Below are 22,298 nucleotides of genomic sequence, written 5' to 3'. Positions count from 1 at the left end.
ATATCAGGACATCTCCTTTAGAGTATAGGAAGATCTAAAAATTCTGGAGCAGAATTTGCCCAAAGTGCTATAGGAAATGAAGACAACTGCAGGATATAAACAAGTGAATAAATGTACATTAAATACACAAAAATCAAGCCTGTAGAATTGACTACTTATTTCAGAAGTCTTAAACTCCAGTAAAAGAATTAAAGCTGGCTCAGTTGCCAGATATTTTTTCCCTTCTAATTTCATAAACTTCAGGCACTAGAATATTCAAGCCCTTCACAATGTGAGTTCATACAGAACTTGAGAGTATCCTTTATACGAAACAGAAATTTCAGTTACAACCATTCTGTGATTACTGAGGGCTACTCAACACTAAGGTTTCATCCCTGAGTCACGAGTTATAAACTGTCAAGGCCTGTGAGTACTCTTAAGTACACTAAAAGAAATTCTCAGTGAGAAGTCTCACATATCAGTGACTACTTAAAAGATAAGGGCCAAGATAAGGGCAGTACATACAAGATCTTTCAATCTCCAGTAATTACTTGCTGAAATATTTCATGAAATAAACCTGAAAACAAGAACTGCCACCATTTGCAAACACTTTAAGGTACATGAGTGACTCAAAGGAAACAATCAGAGGGCATTAATGTTTCCTGATATGTTTGATTGGACACAAAAATACTAAATAATTTCTAACTCATATCATTAACGAATCATTCTAAAACTGGATGACCTGCAGCTGTAGTGCCCCAAAAGGAACAGTCAACAGAAAACCTTTTATCTGTTGACCCTACAGCAGCTTCAAATCTCTTTTAATTTAGCCACTACTTCTCTACCACTGACATTACCTGCTATTTGTACAGAGCCATCTTCACCCAGAAGAATGTTGCCGGCCTTCAAATCTCTAGAATGTACAAATAAAAAGTTATGTTTATGTAAAGAATACATATACTCTTTTTTTATGTAACAAAATGAAAAACAACTCCACATTACTTAATTTCACAAGATAACATTTGAACATTTTAAAGGCAGAAACAGGAACTGAAGTATAAAATGGAAATCATTTACAATAAAACAGAATGCAGAATAAATTCACAAACTCCTTTCTTATGTATAACCACTCATCTTGGCCTTGGCATAAAACGAGCAGAATTCAGAGACAGATTTTTAGAACAAATATAGAGGTCAAGCTGTCTTGCCTCCTTTTATAAATGCAACTTCACAAGCTTTCAGACCTTTAGAGAAAGAACAAATGCTTTCTTACGTCCAAATGCATCACTATCAGGAAAAAAATATATATATTCTTGCCTTTGACTTGTTCAGAAAAGATACTAATATTCAAGAAAATAAATGGTAAATATCTCTAGATTTCTACCCAATGGAGTTTTATTTTTCTACGTGTACCATGATAAAAAGCTACTTGAAATTGAATATGTCAAAAATATGGTGGGTCCTTAAATGCCAACTATTCACCATTTTAACATATTACTCAGATAACGTCAAGGAAAAAAAATCTGGCTCTGGGGGGGGGGGGGGTTTAATGGCCTTGATGTTTTGGTTTGCTTTTTTCCCCTAAACAGAAATGCGTATCCCATTCTTAAAACACAGGATAAATCTTTCATACACAAAATACCATAAACATTAAGCTTTCCAAGACTTACTGAAAGTAATTAACATTTTGCCATTGAATAGTAACATAACCTGCTTTCTCATACATGAAACAACAAAATAAAATCCATCAATTTGGAGAACATCTCCAAATGGCAGCTACTGTGGAATAAAGCACTCCCTGACCTACCACAGCTTTCACCTACAAAATGCAAGTGTTAAATGAAGGTGTACCATACTCTTTAGATCAGCACTTCTGTAGTATCGCACAGTTTATAAACTAGATGTTATAAAAAGGAGAAATCTCATGTGTAATAAGGAGCTTTATCTCCTTTAAGCTCTTCAAAAAGATACACAGGTTGGTACTTCCCTTAAAAGGAAATCTACCACAGTAAAATTTATCAGGGAGGTGAAAGCACAGCCCTTCCTTCCAACTTCCAAACAGTGGAAACAACCTGCTCATCGCTACAGTATGTATATATGTATGTATAGACCGCCCAAGGGCATCAGCACGATTTATAATGAGGAAGCCAGTGGAGTGAGAACACACAGAAGAAAACAATCACTTAGATAAGTGTATGTCAAGATGCGGTTATTCCTAATATCAGTCCTAGCTTCATGTTTGGCCATAAAGAGACAACTGTGGAATGGTATTAGACAATACTGATTATCAGGAAGAAATACATTTCACATTTATACAGAATTGTCCAATTGCCTCAGATAATGAATGGTTTTATTATGCAACACAATATACAAATATAAGCCATGGATGACACCACAAACTAAAGCCAGATTAAATCTCTGGAGTACCAGCATTTACAGGAATATAGACCACAGTTCTGGCAGACTTAGTGCAGGATGCAGGAAAGAGAATAAATACTAAGCAAATACATAGTATTAGTGACAAACTACAGACGAGATAACAGCAGCTGTCTGAGCATTGACATTTAAGAATTACTGATAACATTCAAACAACAGAATTTGCTTAACCAAGCAACCACAGCTGAGCAGTATCAACAGCACCCTATACATGCAACTTCGAAAATATTTTTCACTGTGTATGTATGCTCCTACCTGTGAATTTGCCCATTTCTGTGTAGATAGTCTAAACCTTCCAAAACCTCTTTAAGAATTGTTGCGATTATGGGTTCTTCAAGGACACCATTTTTGTGCTCTCCTCTGTTGACAATATACTTTATTATATCAAGCATTGAACCTACATTGCAAATCCAGGTAAGAAAGAAAATAACATTTCAGATTCTAGAAAAAGTCATATTTCTTCATTCTCTCTCTGTTATTGCAATTTAAGTTTTCAGCTAACTAGTCCTTACAATGAAGTACACCATACTTTGGTTCAAATGAGAAATGAGCAATGTTTTTTGTCAAAAATATGGTAACTGTTTATTAGGAAGACCTGCTTGCTAAGCTGACAAACATACCAAAAATGTTTTGGTTTGTTATCCAACTTAAATTATAGTTCATGAATTTATGGTATAGAATAAACATGCAGATGCAAGACTAGGAGATAATCTTTGAAGACAAAAGATGTCTACATTCCTACTGACACATAGCTTGACAATGAATTTCAGTTATCACTAATTTCAGGAATCTCAGATCTTCTTTTCTATCCAAGTGCTTTTCAACACTTCACAGTGCATTCCTCTCAAAAAAAATAAAATAAAATCACTGGTTCCTCTCAGTATCTGCACCTGCTTTTGATTGAGGAGGACAAAAGAACTCAATAACTCAACCAAACTGATGTAACAGAATGAGGACTTCCCACCCATGCTTTCTTACATAATGCTACAGATGTCTGTTGCCAACAAGACTAAGCTACCACCATCTTATTCTGAAGTTTCACTTTTATAAGCCAAAAGTGCATTCAGTTCAGTCCCTTTTGCTTCTTCCAGAAGCATGTAAAGCTGTAACACTACTCATTAACACCACAAAAAAAAAAAAATACTGTAAAAGGTATTTAGTGAGTTTAGGCAACAAAAATGATCCAATATGTATAAGACCTGTCTTAGGAAGAATCTTCCTTGGATAAGGAACTAGAAATACTCATTACGAAATCAGAAATAAATGTTTTTGGGTTTTTTTTAAATAGAGGGGATTTGTAAGTCCAAAAAAATGCCACATCGACAGAAGTGACTTAATTCTCACCATTACTTTTCCATACCCAGCCTTAATAGAGAACTGTAACAAAATGGTTTAGAATTAAAAAAAAGATCTGATCAACTGAATTAATCCCAGCAATTCTTAGTATGTAATATCAATATACATGTATAGACAATGTTTTTACATTCTTCTTAAAACAGTCAGCATATCTGTGTCTTAAGATCCATCCTATAATGTCTCTCTTGCCCTCTTCATGCTTGGTTTAGGTTAATTAAATCAATGAACACACATTATAAAATTCACACAATTTCCCTGCAGCTAAACAAGTAAAAGTAGCAACTTACCCCCACTTAGCAGCTTCATAACCAGCCAAAGCTCATCCTTCACCACAAAAGATGTGTAATAGGTCACCACATTGGGGTGATTGCATTGACTCATTGCTTGAATTTCTTTCTGTAAGAAATACAAAGCCCAGCGTAACACAGACAGCGATCAGTTCTGCTTGTGCAAAGTGAAAATTGAATATCAAAGTGAAATACTGTAACGGAACTAAAGTATGCAAAGAATATGCGTTAAGGCACTGAAATACTTCAATTTGCCTACAGATCTATATGCAGGAACTTGTACTATTGCAAAGAACATAAGGGATGCTAGACCAGGAGACACAGATACAATTGCAACCATTTTCTTCTTTAAACATAACTTCTCAGCTGGCAAAAGTCCCACATTTCGAATGAGCAGCCTCCAATAGATGAAGGAGTGAGTACAGGCTGGGCAACAGAACACAAAAGTGATCAAAACCTACAGCCTTCCCTGTTCAAAAGCAATACAAAAAGATAGAATGTGAGCGGGAGGAAAAGAAGGAAGGACAGACAAAATAAACAGCATCATTGGCCTGGCTTTGCTTACTATGAGATGGACAGATGGTCCACATTCCCAGGCAAAGAAACAGAAGTGGAATAGGAACAATTAATGTTACAGACTGAAAGCGAGGAAACAAATGAGCAGAGGAGCACACAATCACCAACAGATGCACAATGATGTGTCACTACCAAGTAACACCATCTATGACACAGCTGTATGCATTAAGAATGACAGCCTTGTATCTCATTTCAAGTAGGGCTTTTTTCCAATACAGTCTTTTACGTAACTGTCCTGTTGCACCTTTCTGGCTGTTCTTACTATCTTGCCAACTCCCAGCACAGAAGCCTCTGGGCCTCCTTTGAACCTCAGTGTCAGGTCTCACAGCAGCTTTAGCTTCTACAGACCTACCTCTTTCTCTCACCCTCTCTGCCTCTGGCTGTGCAGCCCTGATCCATCCCCAGCACTGGAGAATGTGCTCCTGGAAGGTGAGTCAGTCCAGGAGGCAATCCAGCTAGAAACCAAACTCTTACCCTCCCTCCCTAAAAAGAAACTGCTTTCAGGTGGACCCAACCTACACTGGCTCACCAGCACTCACTTGAGGCTACCACTAGAGCAGTCCAAATTAGCTGCCCACAGATGCAGTTTCAGTAACCATTTAAAAACTTTTCCAGGGAGTTATTTACAATGCACTCAAGATCATCATCACTTTATAACAAAATGTTAATTATGGCATTAAAATTGGATTTCATGTCATGTCTATTGGTGATTGAGTCAGACTATACTGGATTACATTTCAGCTCGTTACACTGTCAACAGTCCTCCTCCACAGAGAGCTTCTCAGACCTGAACCACAGCAGGATGACTACCTGTATAGCAACCTAACTGAACAATCTACAACATAGTTTTTTGTTATTTGTTTTCAGCTACCAACCCCAAGTAGAACTCTCCCACTCCCTATTACTACTCCATTCCTTACACTGGAGTATTGTTTTCTTATGCTGCAATACAATGATTGTTCACAAACTCTGCCTGCTACTAATGGAAAGTGCTTTGAACATTTTGTCTGCATCCAACAACTGACAACAAAAAGTGAACTATCATGGTAACCATGGCCAAAGGTACTTTGTCTCAGCTTTGGTGACTTTTCCCAAATGAGTCTTTAGAAAACAATGTAGAAAGCAGCCCATGGGAAATAAGCAATTAAATCTTAATGGACAGTATTAATTTACTAAGAATGATTGGATGGTTGAGATGTTTGGACGTGATGATCTTGAAGATCTTTCCAGACAGTTCTATATTTTAATTCTGTACAGCTTCCCTCACAGTTCAGAACAGTAAACCTCCATAAGCATCAGTTACTTAGCTGAGGGCCATGTTATGTATGTGTGAGAGAAAAACATTTACTTAAAATATACAGCCTGAAGAACAGTTTGTAGCAAAGACATCCAGGTGAATGCCTAGAAGCAGTCTTCACATTCGTATCACCTTTGACATTTGACTCTACCAAACCTAGAGAGGCATTTAAAATTTCAAGTCTCTCTCATCCCTCTGCTCCTGTGCTTCTTCCTCCTTAGTGCTAGCATAAGCATTTGTTAACTGCATCAGGAGCCATGCCCAGTTAAAAGCTAACATTCCATCCAGATTATTTCTGTTCTTGTTTCACTGATCAGCTACACAAAAATGCATCTGCCTAAGGGCAGGTGACAAAGCAACAAGCAACTGTGAGACATCTACTTTTGGTGCTAAGCTACAGCATTCACAGGACCAGGCACCAACTCCAAGGGGCCAGGCAGGTTAACAGTTCCATTGGTGCTTCCTCAGGGACAGTGACACCTGGGATATAACCATTCTGAGAAATTGGTCACAATATGTTAAGGCCGCCTTTAAAGACCCTGGCAGTCCAGAAATATGCACTCAAATTCCTTGGTGAAAGACACTAATCTGCAAATAGCTCTGTAAGGGCTTTTAGATGAAAGACTGCTCCTTTACCTTTGTTGATCAGTTCAAGTGCCAGATTTATCTGACAGTACTCCACTGTAATAGCTAGGCCTTGTAACAGATATGAGTTCCTCTACCTGAGGACATGCAATACTCAGACACTCTCTTAAAGGCAGTCCACACAACATACAGTTGGCTTACTGCAGTAATGAACGTACAGACATTTCAAAACAGCATTCCATCCACACTGTCCTAAATCTCTGAGATAGAGCACCAAACACAGACAGTAAGCCATTCTGTGGGTTTTTTCTTGCTTTTTATATTGAGTTTTGTTGTTTTTGTTTTTAAAAGAGGAGTCAAAGGGATGGGAGAAGATATTCTGATATATTGACAGTGGCCCAAATCTTAAGTCTGCTTATGTGGACACACCAAGGTTACTGCATTTTCCCCATTTCTGAGAAAATGAAGGATGCTTTTGCACACCAACCAGAAGTACTCAATGGCAGATTTATAATAAACAGCATGTTTACAGGGCACTTTTAAAGTATCCCAATATTAACAAAAACTGATTAGAAAAATAAGTGATTGAGAACTAAGCAGACTCAAAAATGTCATAAAACAAATCATGAGCGTTCTGAACATTTAACTGAAACATTAGCAGATCTGTAATAACAGTTTTTAAAGTAAATGATTCCCATTTTCCAGAAAACATCACTAAGGAAAAATCAAGTCTCTATCAGAAATGAGTCTGAACAAGAACACTTTCACTGAAAAAAAAAAAAAAGAAAAGAAAAACCAGTTTTGTATGCTTATCCATGCAGATGCATGTAAGAATATATAAAAATTACAACAAATTATATATGGTCTTTTTTCTCCATTCTGCTGAACAGGAACTGAGAAAATCAGAATTTATATTCAGCTCAAAAGAGATTCATAAATAAAAAAATCTTAACAGAAAAACAGAAAATAACTTTTGTTTAAAAAAGGCTAGCATGAACACTTGTCTTCGTACCAAAGGAAAGCAATATGGGTCCAGAAATTCACCAGACAGCAGAGAGAACTCAGCAGTGAGAATACTCAAGTAGTCATTAAGGTAAGCATTTACAGTCTGGTAACTAACTGCAGTCATCTCTCTATGCAATCTGGATAACTCTCTCAGAGTTCCAGAGGTTCGTAGTTTTGCTTTGTTTTTTTATGTTGTCTGTTTGGGTTTTTTGTTTGTTTTTTGTTGGTTTTTTATTTGTTTTTAAATCTGTTGCAACGTTTTAGTTCATAATTCCCATTACTCAAATTCTGACCAAACAGACCCATGTTTGACCATATTACGTTAATAAGTATTTTTTACTTTTACGGAATGTTCTTTATGGGCTGCAGAAGTTAATAAATCATGGCACAGCACTTCACCTTGGGCAGAATTTACCTTGAGTTTTTATCTGAGAGAAGTGTCACTACCTCAAAGGTAGCTTCCACTACCACAAGTTTTTTCTTAAAAAAAAAAAAAAAAGAAAGAAAACACAACGCCCCATACAAGCTGTCACATAAACTGAAGGCAAATGCCATCAATCACCGGGGAAGAGCATTTTGGGTCCTCCACTGTAAACAACCATTTTTCCTGAAGAAACTGGATGGACCATACCCTCTGTATCAATTTCAAGATATCTTTTGCACTGGCAATTCCCTGCTGAGGAGATCATTTCCTTCAGAGGCAGGAATTTCTGCATTAGAAAAAGCCCACAGTCTCTAGGCAGAAGTATAACCTGTGGAACAGAAGAGAGTGTTCTCACTTTTAGAATGGTTCTCAGTCCTTCGATTCTTGCTATGCTGCCTATATATAAATAAGCAATAGTCTTGTAAGTACCTGACTAGAAGCAAAAGAAAGTAACAGTGGTTTAGGCTTTTGTTTGCTTGGGGTTTTTTGTTGTGCTTTAAGAAGAGTTTATGATTTTGTTTGGATTGCCACGCAGTGCAGAGGAAAGAACCTTGTAGACCTTTACAAGTCCCTCCCTCCTCTGATCAGTGACTCAAACAAACAATGTTCCTCAAATGGTTTACTATGGCCTGTCAGATAAATGTGTATTATTAGCTGTAAAAAGAGTTTCCTTGTGTAGACGGCAATGTCTTCATTCTTTGTTTCCCCCACAAAATATATTATAAAATACTCAAGAACTATTTTGTTTTTCATTTATGGTGCTTTAAACATTAAGAAGATCTAAATTTTGCCTTGATTTTTAATCAGCGTTTAACCAATGGAACAATATCTTTCCTCACTGTTGAGAAATGAGGGATAATCACAAAGTAATCTCCTGAAAAATAAATATCCAGAAAGCAAAGGAAAAGATTCTTCCTGCATTTCTCAGCAGTTGGTCATCCCAAAGGGATTCAAATTTGGAGCTGTTTCAGCAGCATTAGGAAAGATATACATTTGTACAATCTATTTTAAGGGAAACACACACGTTTTAGATTATTTTCCAGTCCTTTGCTATTACTCTCCATAAACTCTTGCCCTCAGACCAAGCAACTACTGAAACGGAAAAAAAGAACATCTCCCTGTGAATACATTTCCCTTTGATTTACTTACAAGTAATTCATCCATACTAGTTTGGCATTTTTCTAAGTTGATCCTCTTTATTGCTACACGTTCTTGCCGGGGTTTGCATAGTGCTGCCTGTACAACAGCTGTAGCACCACTACCTGAAAAAGGACAGAAAAGAAAAGAGACTTAACAAAATAAGAGTTTAAACCACCCAACATAAGAATCTAATTCTAAAAGAAATTAAAGTATTTGGTAAACCTTTTATAGTACTTTCTTCACATGCACACATCTTTCTTCTGGTAAGTCAGCCTGGACATTTCTCAAATATAGAAGAAAAATTCCCTACCTCAAAGCATCTATTCCATACTCCACAAACAAGTACCAAGATAACAACTTAAAACACTGTGCTTACTTACAAGTCACACCCACCTCCTAAATACACTTCAATAGTTTGATTCAAAGATTGGGTGCCATGAGACCTTTGGATACATCTGTGTCAATCAAGAACTTAACTTACAGAGTTAAGATATTTTAGCATTAAATAGGGATTCAGGGATTTATCAAATGCAGTGATCTTTCTGCTGTTTCAAGTCAGCCCCCGCTTATCAGACTTTTGTTCCCACTGTGTAATGGGAAAAAAAGTATTATTGTAGCTGAACATGCCAAACCGTCCATAGTTTCATGTGTGTTCCTGTTCATTCATCACAATTATATTAAATCCTACAAAAAGTATGCTGATTCTTGCAAAGATCATGAGAGGCACAAATGTCACACCAGCAGTAAGGTGGCACATGCTGTGGTCTACACAAGAAAGTCAGTCCTGCTTGACATGGCCATACAATACACAGATAACAATGCTTGATGGAAATGAACAAAAATATTAGGGAAAACATTAAAGCATGCTTTTTAAAGATTTGTTTATGAACAGCAAGAGCAAGAAGTCTGGTTGCTTCTTTCCTTAAGCACCCACTATCTTTGCTCTGGTCAGTACCACCTCACTAAATTAATCAGACGATTGCAACTAGTATTTCAGAAGAGTTGTGCCCTGTCTGCACACTGTCACATTAAGTAGAGCAGTGCATGCTTCCTCCAGGTAATTACATCACGCTCATCCACACAGAAATCTAAAATCCACTGATAAGTAGTTTCTACCTGTAATTCTAACTGTTTTAATATAAACTATGGATTTCTGGCATCTCACTGAGTAGAGCCACATGTTATACTGGCCTACTCATACATTATATTCTATTTATCCTCAGTAATCGGCATGTCCTAGAGAAACACAAACTGTGAACAAAAAGCCTTTTGTTGTCAAGATCTACAAACGTGGCTTCAGTTACCAGTCAAAAACAACTGGAACCATTTCCCCCTGAACATCTGAAAAGAGCACCAGCAATACCTCATGACCGAAAGTTACTGTCCATGTTTTGTTTTTTTTTTATAATTGTTTAATTACTATTTGTTTAGACATTTGCATATATTGTTCATTTGAACGTTTGATGTTTCGGCTCCTTCCACACCCTCAGTCAAAATGAAGCTTTAATTCAGCGTACAAGTTATATTACAAAACGTTGAGCTCATCTTAAAGGCTCCACAGGACTTGCTAGCCATTCTTTTGCAGGACTTTCCTTGGTGCATCTTTTCTCTCTAAGCAAAGTAGCTTCCACTTCTCATAGAAAACTGCCTTCACTTTCACAATGGTTCATATACTATTATCACATAAAAGACAAACAGAGAAAGAGAAGTTATTCAGCCACACCAGAATGAAATACTGTCTGCTTCCTCACATTAAAATACAAATAAAATACAACAAAATACCCCTGGCTCCAGTATCCTGAACAAGAAATGGGGAGGCACTCCATCAACAATTGGGTTGCGCATGTGACATAGAGCCTAGTTTTCTGAACCTCCTGCATACACATGGGCTTAGCAAGGCAGCCTTGCTGAGGAAGCTGCAGCTATGTCTCAGAGGCCTCATGGTGCCCTTTGTGAAGGGGCTTATCACCATCACTGCAGCCCAATACTCCACCACCAGCAGGACCACTGGGATGTCCATGCTGCAAGAGGGCAGGAGAACAGCTCACAGCTGTATCCCATCAGGGGCCTCCTGCCTCCAGCCCAGGTCACTCTACCAGCCCTGCATATCCCAGCACTGAAGAGCTTCCCAGTGTACTCTGTGGGGGTCCCCATGCACTTCACCACAGCCACTGTGTCCTCTGGGAAGGAGCCTCCAGAGGAGCCAGGGCAGGTGGTGGTAGTGGGCCCCACTGTTCAGGGCAGGGACCACCCACACAGGGGGGCCCAGTGCCCCCAAAAAAGAGGGCCAACAGCAGCCCCCTGGGCTCACTACCACCACACAAGAGATGGCACCAGCAGCAGCACTAGCTGGCACCCAGAACATGATTCAAGGAGCTGCGAGGCCAACACTGACCATTCAGTCTAATTCTGATAGAAAAGAAACTAAAAAAAAAAGTGTCCAATATTGACAAGGCAGTTGAGGTTACTGTCCCTGTCCATGCTGGTCTCTCCCTTTTCAGGTTCTGGTGAGGGCCATAGAATCATACGTTTACTTCACAGTCACTAACCAGCCAGTCATGATGACAGCACTAAAAAAACAAGCATAGGCTGCAAGAAACAAAAAAAAGATCGATCTTGTGCACTCCTAATAATAATCTAATCATCAGGATCCTCTCATGCTGCCAGCTTCTTTTGGCTGCAAAAAGTTACCTTATACGCAGAAGTTGTTCTTGTTGCTGATGTTTTAAGAAAATGATGAATTGAGAATCACAGAGAACACGAAGCTAGTCTGGTTTGTTTCTTTCTTTGCTGGCTAAGTAGTTGCTGACCAGCAGGATGATAGTAAGGAACACCATGTGTTACACTACAGAGAAGCAAACAGTTGGAGCAAAGGACAGAGAAACACAAAGCAGAACATCTGCTGGTGGAACTGTCCTCAAGCAGGACTATTCAGCAGCACTTGCTGAATCACAGCATGCATGTGAAAGCCAAAAACTGCTTCCAGAGGGGACAGCAATACTCCTAGTGTTTCTAGTGTCCATAGGACTTCAGCAAGTACTGCCTCCATCTACTGGTTGAACAGAAGGAATCACCCTCACAGGGTTTCCTCAGTCCCTTTAGAGGAAGGCAGATGAATAGTGAAGGGCAATTTTACAGCAACTCCTACAGCTGTGGAGTCTGACCTCAGATTATTCAGAATCACAGCCAGTAAGAGTCCAGTGCAAACCACTGCTACTGCATCTGCCTTAGCTTACTTTTATCATTTGGTGCTCCTCCAGCCAGAAGTGCCACCGTACAGGGACCCAGTACTGACCCCCTGTTCCACCATTCCTATTCTGCACATCTCTCATGCAGTCTGCTGCCAAAACACAGAAAATTATTAGAATTCCCCTATTGAGCAGCTGCATCATAACTCAAACCCACACCTCAACACCCAAAAAATGTAAGAAAACTTTTGTCCAAAGAGTTCCTTCCTTAAAAAGCAATAATATCTCAATTTACACCAGGGTGATAAATGGAACAGTTTTCTTTGAAGGATGAGCCCTTCATGTATCCCAATCATATCTGCTGACAATATGATCCTTTTTTATTCCTGTCAGCACCATAAAGGCAACAGCCTGTTCTAACACTTCCAGAAGAGAAATATACACTGATGACTTCATCCTTCCTGTTCTTTCAGGAATACCAAAACCAATATTCAATATCCATACAAATCCAGATATTTCAAAGAAAAAATAAAAATAAAAACAAATCACACTGGAAATGATTCTGAAGAGCCATGCAAGAAAACTGACTCTCACTGTGTGACCACAGTCTCTTTATCAGGTTATCATTTGCTCTATCTTACGCAGCAGGATAAATTGAAGATTTACAACATCAAACAGTATCTTCCACCCAGAAAAAATAGCTGCTAAAAGACAATTATTGTTCATTTCTGAAGTAGCACTATAAACAAATGCTGGTGTTGATTTAGTTGGTTAACACATTTTATTGTTTCTCATTTAGTTTGGAAGTAAACACTTGGAACAATTCTAACAGAACAGGGTCATGAACACAGTATTTTCCAAGTCTTCCGGATGTCACCACATAGTACATCATTCTCTTCTGAAAACAGAGCAATCTACCAACACAAAGGCAGTATTACTACTGCAGTCATGAAAATCTCCGGTTAATGCTGAAGGGCTGAATTACAAAGCATCTTCAGCTAGTTCACAACAGAACGTGCTTTGCTAAGACTGGAGTTTGTCATAGATGCATGCTGCAAGCAAAAAACTTACCTATTTCTGATACCACTTCTCATGAAAAAATAGAAATGGTAAAGCAATGTTAATGGCGATTTTAATCTAGTTCTGATAAAGTTCCTATTATTAGTCTGAAATAGGTCAAAAACTAACAAACAAAAAACAACAGAAGACCACGTTGTTAAAGGAATAAATTTAAGTTCATCCTACGTAATAAAACATCTTCAACACAAACAAGTGACAAGGTAAGTTTATAAACCAGTCATGATCCTTCTCAATCAGAATACAATCCTCCTCAGAAATCTAAAGATACAGTCCAAGCACATGATCTTGTCGATTTTACTTCTTCAGGATAGAAACTATGATCAGCAAATAATTTAACAGGCCAGAAAAATATTGTTTAACTATTTCTGTACCACCATAATTAAACAGGTATACTTGGTTCACAGTTTGCTTACAGCTCTAATCAATGACATATCAAGTAAGCTCTCAGACACTCAATATTAAGATCCACAATCTTTAAGATCTTAAGTTCACACTACATCTGAAAGTAGGATTATGATTACTGAAAATCCTCCAGTTCTCAGTCTGCCTCAGCTCCCATTTTTCTTTAAAATTTTTCTTTAAGTACGTTACCATTGCAGCATAATCATTACTATACCAGCCTTAAAGGACATCTTCAAGCTTCACCTACAATTTATTTCAGATCAGAATACCTTCAAGGCATATAGACATTCACAGGAATAATTAGACTAATACAACAACTCAGAAATCATTAACTGTAAAGACAAAGGATTAATGGAGACAGTTAATTATCATACTGAAGTTCTACCAACTCACTGAGTAAAGTCACACGCTTAGTCAAATACCTAGGGACAAAGGATTGGGAATATTAACCCCACCTGTGCCACAAAATATCTGTTAACAAATGAGCAATGCTGACTGTTGAAAAATTGGACCCAACAATTCTTCAGAGAAGCTTTTAAAAACATACCATTGTTATCAGCATTGCTAATGTCTCAACAGCATAACAGAAATTGACAAGGAAAGTCACCAGCGAACCTGAAATTGAATTAAATGCCAGAAGCATGCACAGTACTCCATTAAGATTAGTCTTCCCCTTTATTGACATTGTCTTCTGAAAGAAAATAAAAAAAATAACTCTGACATGGCAGCTGCTTCAGGAAATATTAAGTTCTTCCTTTGGTGTCAGGTAACCCCACAATTGCCTGCTTTTCCCTATATACTCTCCCAGGTTTTTCCTCGTTAATACATTTTCTGTCCCATTAGAGGGTCTTTTTTCCCCACCACTACTTTACAGTCTAGCACTTTACATTAAGTATGAGAGCATTGTCTCCAACAAGAATTACTGTGCAAGAAGCAGGTGGCAGAGATAAGGGTCACACTGCCACCATATGATCCTAGAGTTGGTGAGGAAGGAAAACAGCAGTCAAATGCTACAGATGAATACAAGACAGAGACAAGCATTCAACAAGTGCTGGTTGCTCTTATCATGGCGTTGTTAGTGCTAACACAAAACACTGTGTGATGCGTATAGAGATGGATAAGAGAAATGAGTTTAAAGAATGCTCTTCCCTCAAGTATTTCACACCAATCAGCATTGTCACTTTTTTCAGCTGCTGGATGATACTCTTCAACGTCCAACAAGCTTCTCTTGTGCTATCCTTATGCACAAAGACCTTCAAACTTCCCCATAAATGGAAATCTAGCTGAGGTTTCATCCTACTAGCAAAACTACATTAAGAAATCCACTCATTCAGAAAAGCTAATTGTTTATTTACACAGGATAGCCAGCATCAACTGCTTCGTAGTTCTGAATTATTTTGGAAGGAAGTGAGGAATGGGAAGAAAGGACCAGAAGAGTAACACAAAAATGAAATACAGCCTACACTATACAAGTCATTCACAACTCATTCTCATGGAGAACTGTTTATTCCCCCCCCCCCCCCCCCAAGCCAGTCAGAACAGATGTGGTTTTGTTTCCACTTAACAAAGAGAAGCTCCACTTGACAAACAGATTCTGGAAAAAACAAGGTCTCTGACCTAAGGGTAAGTAATTCTTCACCAAAAAATAAAAAAATCACAGTGCAACAATTCTCATGTTTCAGTATAACATGACTGAATGTAGAATTGCTCTCTCAGGTCTCAACTTGGCCTCAACTATCAAAATGTCCTTACAGTGTTGGCCACAAGTAGCTGTCCTGCTTTGAAGATGCAAAGCCTACCTGTAAGGCTTAAAGAGAATCTAAATCGTGCAATCCCTTCAAATTTCCACACACTCTGCAGCAGAATTGCTCCTCTCATGGCACTCAAGCAGCTCCTGTGGAACAAGGATTTCTAGGTCTCTAAGGTTTTGGAACTTCTCTGTAGGAAGAAGCTGAAAGGTAAGAGAGAAAGCAGAGGGGCACAAGATGCAAGCAAAGAAGTGACAGACAGCTTCCAAGAACAGGAAACCACAGCATGTATTTCTGTAAATTAGAATTATATATCCTGAGTGTGTTCATTATATGCTCCTTTTTCCTTTTGGTTAACAAATTATATACAAGATTTGCTGGTTACTTGCAATAGCAAGAAAACCAAAGCAAATTATACTATTTTCTTGAGCTCAGGCTACTTTCATACCATTCCAATTCTAATAAAATTCTTTCAGACAAGTTTGAATTCTGAGTGCATGAGTTATTAAAAGTTACTATATTATATAACAAACTCAAATCACTCAATCACTTACAAAGCCTAATGACTTGGAAGCAACAAAAAAACTACAGATTGTCTCCAGTCTTTGTGTTCCTAATTCAGAAAGTTCATTTACTCTCCAAAAAGATCAAGAAAAAACTCCCTTCCCCAGTATCATTGTTAACATGTGTAAGACAAGTCAAACAATTAACTAAGAGCTCTGCAGAGTCTCGTTTGCAACACAGCACCAAGGGTGTTCTGAAAGGTTTTTTGTTTTTTATTTAATTGTACAGTGATCATCTTCATTCTGACAACAGAATTAAAAGTCACTCTTTAAATTGCAAAATGGAGATTTAGCATTCTTTAATTTGTTCAAATGGTTATTAACTGATACAACCTTGACCAAAAATTTTCCAAAATGTACTATTTTAACTAAAACTTTCTCTGTCAAGCTACAAACCTATTCCATAATGTTGTCTTCAACTTGCACAGGTAATGCTATGAATGCTGTATTTGATGTGCACACATACAAGGTACTCAGCCTGCCTCAGTAACTTCTAGGATTTACTGGTAACACCAATTTGTTTTAGATCCAAGTTAAAATAATTGTACATCTTTATTTTTACAAAGTTTTAGGGTAAAATATTAAGTAGTTAGGTATTACTTATCAAATCGTGGTTTTGTATTAAAATGCAGAGGATTATAAAATAAATAAATAAAACCTTCTGCAAGATCAGATATCAAAGTTAACCAAATTTTTGGTTGCAATTGTGTAGTATTTCACTGAGAACAGCTCACTCTAATTTGCAGTATATATGTAACTAATTCAAAACAAAGCCAATCAACCCCTCCTTCCCACCCACCCACCCCACCCCCCACCCCCCCCGAAGGAAAAAAAAAAGTGAAGAAATTTTGGAAAGTGTGAACGAGGCACAAGCTTCTGATTAACAAAATATATTAGTATAATCTTACCCATTAACTATGGATAAGCTTTCAAAACAGTATACATCAAGCTTGCAAACTTGAACATCAGTTCCTAAACATCACAATCAGAGACCTCCCTGCTGAGTTTGAGATTCCTGACAACAAATACAAGAGAGTCTATCCTCTGTCACACAAAGAACCTTCAGGGATATTCATGCAGCAAGAGGAAAATACTCAGCATTCTACTCCATAAAAACACAACAAAGATCACTGAGACATTACCATGAGGGGCTCACAGACTGCCTACAATAAGGACAAGAAAAATCAGTAGAACTGCCTTGAACTGTCACCCGTTCTAGTCAAAATCACAACACATTTAGCATGGCAACTCTGAATAGCATGAAATAGCAAAGGAAAAGATATTTTTGATCTCCAAGTCAGGCAATATAAGACTGAAGCCACAGCATAACTAAGGCAACTTCTAAGTGAGTTGCCGATATAAAAATAACCCAGCACGTGTAAGTAACCCTTTATTTTCCAATTAATTATGCCTGTTTTCTAGGCAAATTATGTTTCCAAAGCAGTTACAGAAGATACAAAAATGTAACTTCACAGCAGGAGGTAGGGCCACGATATAATCTGTGTCTCTGTAACAGAATCTTCCCTCACATCAGCACAGTCTCAACAGACATTAAGTTACATGCAGTAGAACATGAACTGCAACAGATTTACAAAAGCAAAGCAAAGTCACTGTTCACATCAACTTCAGAGACATTAAAGCAGCACTGAATGTTTTGTCCCATCCATTTGATGTAATCCGTTACAATTTTAATTTTAGGACTATCCAATTTTCACATTTTTATGTTGATTACCATTCAAACATTTGCTTTGTGGAGATTTCTATCGCTTCTTAGGAGGAAAAAAAACCTCACTTGTTATACACTGTTTACAAAAAAAAAAAAAAAAAAAAGAAAAAAGCAAACCACTAAAGTCACTGCACACTTCAGGCCAATAGCATTAAAATCATGCCAAGATCTCCCAAATCTTCACAAAATTAAATGTAGCTCTCTCTTAATTGCAATAATTCTCATCTCCTACTGGAAAAGTTAGAAAATAATTCTCAACTCCTGGAAAATAATTCTTAACTCCTACTGGAAAGCTGCTTTGGAGCCTCACTGTCCTAACAACTAGGCATCCTTTTTACTTTCTAAATAGACCGACTCAACTCTTAACTCCACCCTCTACATTTACAGACCGCAATCACAAAATTCCTGCTGCAGAGAAGATCTGTATGTAAGAATAATAGGAAGACTTGCATCTTTCCAACAGAGTAACCACGTGGCAAGTCAAACAGGGAACCTGATCTGACCGAAAACTAACCCAGCAGCAGAACTAGTTTTCTGTCAGATCAATGAGCTCCTTTCAGCAGCTGCCTGCTGGAGCAGATTAAATGTATCATGCAACTGCACACCAAGAGTTTGCAGAGATCTGGCTAACCACCATAAAAATAAAACGCACATGAAAAAACATCTCAGAAGAAGCACTACTTAAGGCCAGCAGGGACTTGCACCTCCTAGCAATCACAGGGAAAAAAAAAAAAACAACAGTAGAGAAGGGCAGGAGAAAGAGTCATATCATTTAATACCCATACCACATAGCCTCATCTTTCACAACCATATTTGGCCAAACACAGTGAGCAACACAAAAAGTTCACATTTGCACAGAGAAAGAAGGAAGAACTACTCCAACCTGCCAAACCCACAGGTAGGATGGAAGCAATCTATGTGAGTTTCATTTTCTGTTCTGATATCACCACTGAAAATTAAATGCCTTCTAAAGCAGTCAACAGAAATAATTTTGCATCTGTCTACTAGTTATCATACAATATAGTGCCTATTTTGTGAAGCACTATGATCAAACACGCTAGTGCATCTTTTCTCCTGCAGAGCCCACAGAGATGACCCATTACATTATTTTTCCTCATTTAACTGGCAAAGGGCTGCTGTAACTGAAGCCATCCCCGAGGACTCAACCCAGTTCTTGGGGGAGAGGCGGGAGGTGCCTACCACAGGTGAAGGGCTCTCTCCAGCCAGTGGTGGCTGCTCAGTTTCTCAGTGCAGCTAATGCTGATGTGGCTGCTGCAGGGGAATATGATCTGAGCTAGGCTGCATTATTCTTGCCTCTCTCCCTCCCACCAATAAAAGCAATGCTTTAGGAATCCCTCATTGCATCCATTAAAATTAATAACTTTGGAGATGTTGGGTGCATGTTATACTCACATTTGGCCAACAACATTGAATTTACAAGTTTTTTGTGTTTACTGTTTTTAACAGTGTCAAGACAAAACTTAATCACAGTGGTTCCCTATCAGTCGAGGCAGAAAAAAAAAAAAAAAGCACAAGATTTAATTCGAGGTAGAGAATAAATATCAATGCTTTTGAAAAGAAAAACATAATGTAAGCAACAACAGAAACTCATCACAAGTCAGAAAAGTTCACAATGTGCATTAATCCAATATATGGTTTATGGATTATATGGTCATACATCCAATATGACCTCAATTTCCTCACTAGGCTTTGTTTTAATTAAGGAAATATTGAACAGCACCTGTAGGTACCCAGCAATGAAGTTTTTCTTCAGATAGAGATTACCCAAACCAATTAGCACCTACTCTTACAATGGATGAATGCTTAATTATACACGTTTAGAAATGTTATGCACATTAAATGTAAGAATTTAAGTAGAAAAGAAAAAGACATTTGGGAACTCTCACTTAGCCATTCTATGAAAGATAACTCTCATGACTCACCCTATGCAAGGCTTAATCCAACACCTGATGCTTTTCTTAAAGAAAAACTAGCTAACACCTTAGAAGAGAGTTTGATCCTAAGCAAAGATACAGCTTATACAGGCGGAATCAGTTCCGCTTAGTGAAGTAAGATCCACTCCTATGCTGAGTAAGAGGCAGATCTGCAGCCAATAACCCTTCGCCAGGCCATTCACTGAGAGTCATCCCAGCACCCCTCTCTAAGGGAAAAGACCGACTGTTCTGTTTCTGCTTATGGAAAATAGCTTGCCTGATGACATAGCTGAGTGGACTCAACCGGCAGCCCCAATCGATAATACATAGTTCTCACTACCATCAGCCTGAAAGGCATAAGCAATTGGTGAGCAATACCAAAGACCACCAACAGCACCACCAGGCAAGGTTCCCGAGGATTAGTTTGGGTTTTTTATTTTATTTCTTTTTTATTATTATTATTTAAATGGTTTGAAAGAATAGCAATCCCAGTGTTAGGTCTGTCCTGTAGCATTTACTCAAAGTTTAACAAGTCATGTACAAACAAAAGCAAGTTTTCTCGCAGTAGCCTCCATTAGCAACAAGCAGAGCCTAGGTCAGGAGATGAGAAACTTTCCACTGCAGGGACTGCTAACAGCAGTCACATTATCACGGAACACATCTTAGGATAACACAACCCAAATACACAGATGATGGAGCCCATCCGATATGCACTGGGGGGGAGGGGGGGGAAGGAATGAAACACACAGCAGAAGCCCCTACCTGCGGGGATACGTCCCACTGCCCTCCGGGACAGAGGTTTCTGGGATGGACCTGAACAGTGATGCCGCGCCGACCTCGTGTGCGGGCAGACATCACGGGGGGCACAAGGAAAAAGGAAGCGTGCATGACAGCAGCGGATCTATTGGTGTGATACACCTCCCCGAGGAAACCACCAGAAAAATGCAGACTAATCGAAGCGGATGCGCGTACATCTGTGCGCGCTGCAAGCCACGCAGCGCACGGAGTGCACCCGCGGTCGCCGGCGTCCCGGCAGAGAGCAGGGGGCTCCGCGGTGACGATGCGGCGGAGGACGGCGGCCGGGCCGCACCGGGCGGGGCGCGGCGCTTTCTAGAAGGAGCCGCCGCCCCCCGGGGCCGCGCCGCCCGCCGCCGGGCGGATAAAGTTTACAGCAGCCGCCGCCGGCGCCACTGCAGTGCCGGGCGCGTCCGCCGCAGTGCCGAGCCCCAGCCAGCGGGACGCTGCTAGGCCCGGAGCCGGCAGCCGACGCCGCATCCCCCGCCGCCGCCCCGCCGCACCCCGGCCGCGTCGCCGCCCTGCCCTGCCCGCCCCACTGACCGATAACCTCCTGCAGCTCGTAGGCGTCCCTGCAGATGGGCCAGCCGACGGGCGGGACGGCGGGCGCCGGCTGGGGCTGCTGGACGTGGACCGGCGACTCTCCCTGCTCCGCCATGATGCTGCCGGAGCGCACGGGCACCCGGCGACCTTCTTCAAACTTCCCTTCCAGCAACACCTTTCGGCCGCGCTCCCTCCCTCCCGCCCCGCGCAGCCGGCCGCCCGGCGGAGGGAGGAGGCAGGGCACCGAGGGGGAGGAGGCAGAGGCGGGCGCCGCCGCCGGCCCCGGTCGCTCCGCTCGCCCCGCGCCGCCGAAGGGAGGCCGGGCGGCCACTGCCGGGCCGCGCTGGGCTAGCGGCGCTGGAGACCGCGCTCGCTTGTCCGCGGCTCGGGGGAAGCGGCTCGCGCTCCCCGGGCGCCCGCCGCCCTGGCGGTTCACTCGCTGTCATCCTCCTCCTCTCGCATCCGCGGGGCTCCCGGCGCGCGGTGGAAGCGCTGCGGGCTGCCGGCTGAACGCGTGCAGGCCGCGGCATGCGGGCAGAGCCCGGGGCTGCTCCGGGGACCTGGCGACACGGCAGGGGCACGGAAGAAGCCGGGTGTGCGGCAGTGATGCTGGAAAGCACCTGCTAGGCCAGCGGCACCAGCATACAAGCACTTCTGAAGCAATTATTTCAAGCAAATAAGCCTTACTGCCAACAGCATCCCTGCTGCACAGTCACTTATCTTCAAATGCAAAGACATGAGCAACCATCTGGTTTTGGCAGCTGTGAGGACTCCGGTCCCACAAAGCAATGTAGTAGCCACTCACTTCAAGTGGTGCTTCCCAAGGGAGGAAGCAGTGCCACAGTGCTTCACCTCAGCACAGACACGCTCACACTCACCAGACAAGATCAGCATACAGCTTGGAGCTGTTCTCACGGCCAATGGAACTGAGGGGTCTGAACAGATAAGAGTCATACTTAAACTCTTCTTCCACTTTCCACGATATGAGAGTCAGACTTAAAATAATAATAAATAAAACAATTCCAGAATAGACAAAACTCAGGGACTTAATAATAAACTTAATAATATAGGGAAAACAAAGCAAAACAATTTTGTGCTTTCTGCCATCTTAGCAATAGTGTCACTTGTATAGTACTGGCAGGGTACCTACGATACTTTAAAAGCTTTGTATTTTAAGATCTACAAGAATCTGAAAACAGTAAGAAAAGAGTTTCATTCCCTTCCTACTTCAACA

The 22,298-nt window shown here is 40.2% G+C and overlaps 1 protein-coding gene across 1 annotated transcript in view; it reads right to left on the bottom strand.

The window, feature by feature from the left end:
• Window positions 1-21,526, bottom strand: part of STK39 (serine/threonine kinase 39) — an 88,686-nt gene extending 67,160 nt beyond the window's left edge. Inside the window, 6 exon segments of the mRNA XM_065751106.1 lie at window positions 837-892; window positions 2,671-2,812; window positions 4,059-4,167; window positions 9,095-9,207; window positions 21,065-21,265; window positions 21,268-21,526. Coding sequence (XP_065607178.1) covers window positions 837-892; window positions 2,671-2,812; window positions 4,059-4,167; window positions 9,095-9,207; window positions 21,065-21,265; window positions 21,268-21,526 — 880 coding nt within the window.
• Between the last annotated feature and the right edge of the window lie 772 nt (window positions 21,527-22,298).

The sequence above is a fragment of the Cyrtonyx montezumae genome, unplaced genomic scaffold (assembly GCF_038088225.1).
Source record: "Cyrtonyx montezumae isolate F1298 unplaced genomic scaffold, pur_monq_1.0 scaffold_7, whole genome shotgun sequence".
NCBI classification, from domain to species: domain Eukaryota; kingdom Metazoa; phylum Chordata; class Aves; order Galliformes; family Odontophoridae; genus Cyrtonyx; species Cyrtonyx montezumae.
This window is presented reverse-complemented; position numbering and strand designations above follow the sequence as displayed.